At 48.3% G+C, this 7,457-nt stretch overlaps 2 protein-coding genes across 2 annotated transcripts in view; one reads left to right on the top strand and one right to left on the bottom strand.

Annotated features, from left to right (window-relative positions):
- Positions 1-460, bottom strand: part of GLRX2 (glutaredoxin 2) — a 7,801-nt gene extending 7,341 nt beyond the window's left edge. The window contains exon 1 of the mRNA XM_057377195.1: positions 259-460. The gene's annotated coding sequence lies outside the window, so the exon portion shown is untranslated. The remainder of the gene's footprint in view (positions 1-258) is intronic.
- A 3,936-nt stretch (positions 461-4,396) lies between these two features.
- The window catches only part of CDC73 (cell division cycle 73), a 102,494-nt gene continuing 99,433 nt past the window's right edge, over positions 4,397-7,457 (top strand). The window contains exon 1 of the mRNA XM_057377192.1: positions 4,397-4,575. Within this exon, the coding sequence (XP_057233175.1) occupies positions 4,445-4,575 (131 nt within the window). The 5' untranslated portion in view covers positions 4,397-4,444. The remainder of the gene's footprint in view (positions 4,576-7,457) is intronic.

The raw sequence follows: 7,457 nt of genomic DNA, 5'->3' as shown, positions 1-7,457 counted from the left end.
CGTACGGATGGGCTGGATTTCCCGGGATGGGGCAGGAGAGGCGTACGGATGGGCTGGATTTCCCGAGATAGGGGCGTACGGATGGGCTGGATTTCCCGGGATAGGGGCGTAGGGATGGGCTGGATTTCCCGGAGGCCCCGGAGCCGCTCCCGGTGCGGGGGGGAATGGAAGAGAAGGGTTTGTGTGGTCTCCTGCCCGGCCAACTCCCTGGTGCGGGCGGTTCGGCGGTGCCTTTGCTTTGTCCAGTGTAAAACTTACTTTAAATCTTCTCCGTCAGAGTTTCTGTCGCCTGTTTTCCTCACGCTTCTTTCCTGCCTTGCAGTTTCTTCAGTCAGAAACTTCTCTGTGAACCGGGAGTGTTAGCAAGGCAGTAATAACGTGTGAGGGATGATGAACTCCTCCTGGTACCGGAGAAGTTGTGTTAACGGTGTTGTCTAGTCCTGTAATGTGTAGAATGTTGTTAGTGGCTCCTGGAAAATAAAATAAAATAGGGGTTTTACTTCATGTGGGGGTGTGTTGTTTTGTTTTTTTTTTAAATTTCCTCAGTCTGCCCAGTTAGAGCTGTTCTACCATATTCTGTTATTTCACCCCCACATACTTCGCTGGTCTAATGTGGCAGAGCACTCCTGTGGAATATCCTCYGAGCCTCCCTTCTGGTGTCTGCTCAACTATTTCAATAGTGCAGAAACTTTTCTCTTAGCTGAGGAAACCCTTTCCTAGCTGAGAGGGTAAGTCATGCCCTGGATCACTGTTCAGTGCGCAGCCCTATGTTTTAAAAAAATACTGCAAGGAAGTGCATCGGTACTGGTTTGGTTTTGCTCACATATATATGTAAAAAAGGGAATGTTGTGTGTTCAAACTTTATGTACTTTGCTCCATCTGTATTGTCTTTCTTAAAGAAAGATTAGTCTATTGATTAATTTTAAATGAATGCACTTATGATGCAAAATTGGCTAGTTTTGTTTTGCAGCTTAATTTTGCTTTCCTAGCAAACATCAGGATAACCTGTTCAACTCCAGCTGTTAAAGTAGTGAGAAAATTGAAACATTGTACCCATGTTGTATGCGTGCATTTTGCTAAATAGTAACTTGCTTTCTCATTTCATATAATGTTTTTCTAGCCTAATCTCCTGCCATAAAACTGATAAACTCTCAGTTATCAAATGCCACATAAAAACAGTTTCATATCAAATCCTGGTTTAGGATTTGATATAAATCTGATATAAATGCTGGTTGATAATCTCACTATGATCCCCAAAGCTAACTGTGGGAATCATTTAGTAAATTCTCAGCTTAAATTTTCAATGGAAGTGTCACATTAAGAGTAAACCATATATATATATCTTGCATTAAATTTGGAAAAAAAATCACCCCCCTGGTGTTCCAGCTGCTCCTCAGATACCAGCGGGGCTGGGGCAGCTGGGTTTGCCTTCTGAGCCATGGCAATTCCATGACACCAGACTGGAAYAAGATGATCTTTGGAGATCCTGCCAACCCAGCCCACTCTGATTCTGTGTTGGTGGTGAAGAGCCTGTGAGCAGAATTGTGTGTGAGCACAGGAAAGATGTGCCACAGCCATGAGCACGTTCAGCTGGGACATGCCAATATAGCACTAAGAGTAAAATCACGAACATGGGCAGGTTTCCCAAATTCCCCGAGAATGCACCCGGTGGAACCGCGTGTTGGAGTCTTACCCAGTAGGTGTCCCTGTGGGGAGCAGATAGGAACAGCYCTCTGACAGTGCCAGGATACAGAGATGGCATCTCCTCTGACCTCCCTCCCCACTAAAGCTGTATTTATATTGTTCTCGGTGAGGGAGGGGAGAAGGGGAAGTCATGGCTGACATAATTTCCTGTTTAGGTGGAATTTGCATTTTAGTCATGAGCATATATGGGGGTTATTGGCACAAAGCTGTGCCACGGTTTGGGTCATTCCTTTGGCTTAGTTCCCGTTACCTGCATTGTTCCTGCAGCACCTGTGTGCTGCTCCATCCTTTGTTTCATTTCTGCATTGATTTCAGCAGGGCGTGACCACCTGGCTCCCTGCTGTCCCTCCTTTGTTCCCTCCTCCCGGAGCAGCACACCGAGCTCCCGCAGGGATCCTGCTCCCAAGGGTGCAGCCAGCTTGTCCCTGCCAATGCACACAGTCCTCACTCAGCTTTGTTTCAGTGTTCTCCCCAGTGAAGGCAGCCCTAAATGAAAAACAAAACCAGAACAACAACATTTTCTTTGCAGTCACGCATGCAGCTGATTCTGCATCAAACCATTCCCACTCCCTGAGCAGCAGAATGGAGCAGGACTGAAATGAGGGRCTTTTTGGTGTCGTTGTAACACAGTGACAGTGGGGGCTTTTAGATGAGGCATGGAAATGGGACTTGGCCCACTGGAAGCATTTCAAGTTCCRTTCCAATTTCCCCGAGCTGTAGCTCCAGTAATAAATCCCAATCCAGTTCAGGAGATGATACTGTTTATTCATTAYGGCTTTGTCTTCTAAACACATAAATATTACTGTATACCCATTGACAAATAAATATTGGCAGTGATTGGTACAGTTCAGCATGTTACTGGGTGTTGTAGTATTTATTTGTGTGTTAGACTATTTCAATACCATATGTGAAACGTTATAAATACACTCATGATGCTCTGCCTGCCGGGTTGTTCTGGCACAGATGGGGATATCAGTAACATCTTGAAACAAGGAATTCTATAGGCTGTTGACTGTTTTGTCAGTATCAGCACATGCTACTTACAGGAAGAAAAATGACCCAATTCTGCCTTCTGCAGATTTAAGATGAAATAATGTTTTCTGCCAGTGTTGGAGAGTGTTAAGAAAATTCTGAGCATCAAAGGTTAGAATATGTCAAAATGAGAGCTCGCTTCCAGACCTCAGATCCTGCAATCAGTATTTCTCAAGGGGTACCAGTCTGTTTGGTTCTGCTGGGAATGCAGTGCTCCCAGTTTTTTTGTGTTTGAGCAGAAGAAATTAACCTGGAACACAGAGAGAGCACGGAGAGAGTATGTGCCTTTTGCAGCTGTGCAGCTGCTCAGGTGAGCAAACAGAGCAAACAGAGCTCTGAGATCCCAAAGTTTGCAGGGTAGTGTGGATGTCCTCTATGACATTACTGTTTGTCCTTCAGATTTAGAGGCAATATTTTCCTAATGATCTCTTTTTGTTATGGTCTTTCAATGGCTTACTCATATCAGAATTAAAGGACATTATTTGTGATTGATAAAGCAGACACTTTTCTTCCCCCCAGCTTTATATCCAGGATCCAGGAGATTTTCTTTCCATCCTGCAGCATGAGATGAACAAACAACTTCTGTGAGAATCCTAGAGTCACAGAATATCYCGAGCTGGAAGGGACACACAAGGATCCAGCCCAACTCCTGACCCTGTACAGGACATCCCAATAATCCACGTATTCAGACACGTGTCTGAAAACACTGGAACTCTGTTAGGCTTGGGGCTGTCMCCACTGCTCTGAGGGAGCCTGACCACCCTCTGGGTGAAGAGCCTTTTCCTAATATCCAGGCTAAACCTCCCTGACACAGCTTCYTGCTGTTCCCTCTGGTCTTTYACACTGTTTTCYTGAGGTGTTCTGGTGGCTGTKCTGTCACAGGCAGTGCCAGCCGTGTGCTGCTGGGCACATGGTGTAGTAATGGGATAAAATCCCGTTAGAAGCCCCAAACCCCTTTGTGCAYCCTCTAAAACCTCTTTAGCCCCACCGAAACTCCTCCTAATGTACCCCATACCATCCTAGAAACCCCCAATGCCTCCTCAAACCAGMTCAGCACCCCTGAACCCCCTTTTAGTGTGCTTTGGTATCCAAAAGCCACTCCCAGCACCTCCTAAAATTTCATCAGCACCTACAAGTCCATCCCAGCACCCTGTAAAATYCCATCAGCATCCCCAAACCCATCTCAGCACCCCTAAAACCCCGTTATCACCACCAACCCTTTTCCAGCACTCTCTAAAATCTCTCCAGCACCACCAAAACTCCTCGTTTGCACCGTCCAAAGCACCCCAGCGGATGTGGTCGGGCCGGGGTGCGGAGCGCGGCGCAGCCCCGCGCCGTGACTCGACTGACAGCCGGGAGCATGAAAGCTCCAGAGAAAAGGAGCAGCGCGGATAAACGGAGGCAGTGATTGTKTGTAAAAGCTCTATATTCTCACAAAACACAGCAAAGCTCCGAGTGCTCAGAGAGGTACAGTCTCTCCCTGAGCCTCGCCCCGCCCGGGCCGCCGTGAGGGCGAGGGGGCGTGGCCTCCCCCGGCCCCGCCCTTCGGGGGGGCGCGGCACGTCGTTCCCATGGCAACGCGTCCGGCGTCGCCCCCTGTAGGCGGCGCGGCGGCGGCGGCGCAGGCATTCGCGGCGGGCAGCCCGGGGCGCGCCGGCGGGGTCCTGCGGCGGGCGGCGGCGGCCGGAGCGGCGGCGGCCGGGCGAAGATGGCGGACGTGCTGAGCGTGCTGCGGCAGTACAACACGCAGAAGAAGGAGATCGTGGTCAAGGGCGACGAGGTGATCTTCGGAGAGTTCTCCTGGCCCAAGAATGTCAAGACCAACTATGTCATCTGGGGGTAAGCGACGCGGCCGGGGGAAGCGGCGGGCGGGGGGAGAAGTTGCCCCGAAGTTGCGCCCGGGCAGCGGGGACGGGGGTCCCGCCGTGCTTGGTGCTCTCACCGCCCTGCGGGGAGCGAGGCGCACCGGGGCGAGCGGGCTGGTGCCGCCTCCGCAGGGCCCCGSGGCCGCGGCGCACTGCCCGGGTGTCCCGTGGGCGATTCCTGTCCCCCGGCAGCCCGGCCGGGCAGGGAGCTCTCCCCGCTCCCTTCGGGAACGTTCCCATCCCTGCCCTGGGCCGGGAGAGCCGCGGGGCCGGGGCCGGGCCGTTCCTCGGCTCTCCCCGCTCCCGTCCGTGCCGCCCGGCGGAGCCGCGTCCTGCAGACTCATGCGATGAGATGGCAGCAGGCAGMTGCTCCCAAGTTTTTCTGCGTGTTTGGTGAAAAAGGCATTATTTTGTGGTTTGGACAACGCTCTCAGGCAGACGGTGGGATTCTTGCGGTATCGTGAGYGGGGCCAGGAGTTGCAGTCGGTGATCCTGAYGGGTCCCTTCTCACCCRGTATATTCTGTGATTCTGCTGCCTTGGCTTGGCGGGGCTGCTTCTCTTGTGGAGCTTTGATGCAGGAGGACAAAGCCACCGAGGTCCAGAGCGACACTCCCTCGGATGAGCTGTGCAGGTGCTCTGCCCCCACCTGAGGCCTCTTCCTGGGCAGGACCTAATGCTGCYAGTTTCCTAGTTGGTGTTATCGTAATAAACCACTAATGAGAGTGTTTATGTGTCTTAAATGATTGTACTGGATAAAATGCTTATTTTTAGAAAACTTACAGAAAATGAGAGTTTGTACCTGTTGAGTTTCTGGGTATAGTATGGATTGCTTGCATTGCCAGGGAGTTCTTTGTTTGCCTTTCCTCAGAATTTAGCAGTTGCGTGCTTTTTAACGTCCTAATTAGAAGGTCCCAATGAATCTKTTTCAAACCTAAGAGGAAAAAATTGCTTCTTGTTAAAGCTCAGGTAATGATCAAAGAGGGCATGCTATCCTRTGAAGTTTTGTGGAAAAGTAGAAGAAGCTGCACATTTCTCAAAAAACCCTGAAGTTATAGTTCAGTCTGACCAGGAATTTTATTTTTTTTTTTGTTTTGTTCTCATAATTATGATATGAGTATTACTTTTCTTAGATTGAGAGAGRGAAAGGAAATAAACCAATTTGTTTATTTTCAGCTGTAGGGGGACCTTTTGTASCTGATTTTACTTTGCACTCTATTTATAACTAGAAATGTGTTTTTTCACTACCTGTTTCAAGCTTTCAGAACCTAATTTTGGAGTTATTTGTGTTTTCTGGCTGAGTTGGGGATAGTGGTAGCTAGCCTGAAGAGGAAGAAAAATATTTGGATAAGCAGTCAAAAGTTTTACTTGCGTTTTTGCTGACCTGTGTATAGACATTGCTCATCTGTGGTGGTTTCCTTGCTACAAGTTGCCTTTCCCTAGCAGAAACAACTCGTGGTTAAGTAGACAAACAAGTTTCATTCCCTTCTGTAGGGAAGAAGAAACTGATATGTCAGCCCAGCTCCATTTCTCAGGAGAGCTTGAATTAGACCCAGAAATAGTTACCAAAAGCTAAAAATGCAGCAGTTGGAGAGCAGACTTTAGTATGTACAGCCAGGCAGATTTATCTTCTGGTCAAGAAGGACGTGTGTGTGAGCAGAGGATTCTGAGCATCTTATCAGAGCTGTGAGTGCTCACCTCCTGGGGTAGAATTTGAGTGGTTTTATTCCCTGGTTTGTTTGGGGTGAGTTAGCAGACATTGGTTTAGACCCGTGGCTTCTGAACTTTTGATAGGTTCAGCTGCTCTCAGTTCACAGCGTTTCTTGTCAACCACCGTGGCGTTTTGCATGTCTCAGCTTTAAATTGAAGACACTRTAAAAATGAGACCAGTTCTGCAAGCCATGCTCAGTAGCTTTAACACCACAGTTGAGGARCTGCTAATTTAGGTAATTGCTACACTCATGAGGGACATTTTCRAAAACTTTCAAGATTCAAAACCTTTTTTATTCAGGTCACTTGACAGGACCCAAATTACACTTGCACTGAGCAGCCATCAGTGGCATAGTCTTTCACAGAGCAAACCTTGAGTTCTGTTTTAGATGCCCACAGCTCGGTTGCTGTAATTGCATCTCCAGCCTGGAGACAGTAATGCCAGGCTGAAGAGCAGCAGTGGCATTTGTCCCTGCTAGAATTAGAAGTAGTCCCATGAGACATTTAGCTCTGGCTCCTCGAGCAGCTCAGCTGGCAGAAGTCAGCAGTGCTGCCCTGCGTTGCCTTCTCTCTCTGCTAGTAAAGTGGCAGCTAAACAGGGAGTTGGTCTGAGGAACAAAGCCAAGTTAAAAGTAACCTGCAGGAAAAAAAACGTGGAGGGGAAAGTAACTTTAAGCCAGGTTAGTTTCCAGATAATAATCGTAGGAATACTCCTGGTGGCATGTGAAGAAGGCTAGGTGGTCTGAGATTGAGTGGTTTGTGTGTTTTGACCTATGGCCCCTGAGGAKTGATTATTGAATCTGTTTCAAAACCAAAGGAAGGAATCAATTTACCAGAGAAACTTATTGCTTTGTTTGCCCAGCCGAGGGGCTTGGCTGTGCAGCTGGGTTTTTAAACAGCGAGCAGCTGCTCCTGGGTATTGTAATTTCTGTGATACTGGTACTGTCATTTTATGTCTTGTGTTTTTAAAGATTTCTGCTTGGCTTTGAGGGAGAGGCATGGGMCCTTAGTACCTCTGTAAAACTTCAGGCTTTGAAAACAGGAAAGAGGAAATAAGCCAGTTAAAACTGAATAAATTCCAGGTGCCCACAGGTGGAAGGTAAATGGATGACAAGGAAGTAAATTTCTGGTGTTAAAAACAAGCAGGT

The sequence above is a fragment of the Malurus melanocephalus genome, unplaced genomic scaffold (assembly GCF_030028575.1).
Source record: "Malurus melanocephalus ecotype Western Australia unplaced genomic scaffold, MMel_1.1 scaffold_305, whole genome shotgun sequence".
NCBI classification, from domain to species: domain Eukaryota; kingdom Metazoa; phylum Chordata; class Aves; order Passeriformes; family Maluridae; genus Malurus; species Malurus melanocephalus.
Note: the sequence above shows the minus strand (reverse complement) of the source record. Positions and strands in the feature narration are given on the sequence as shown.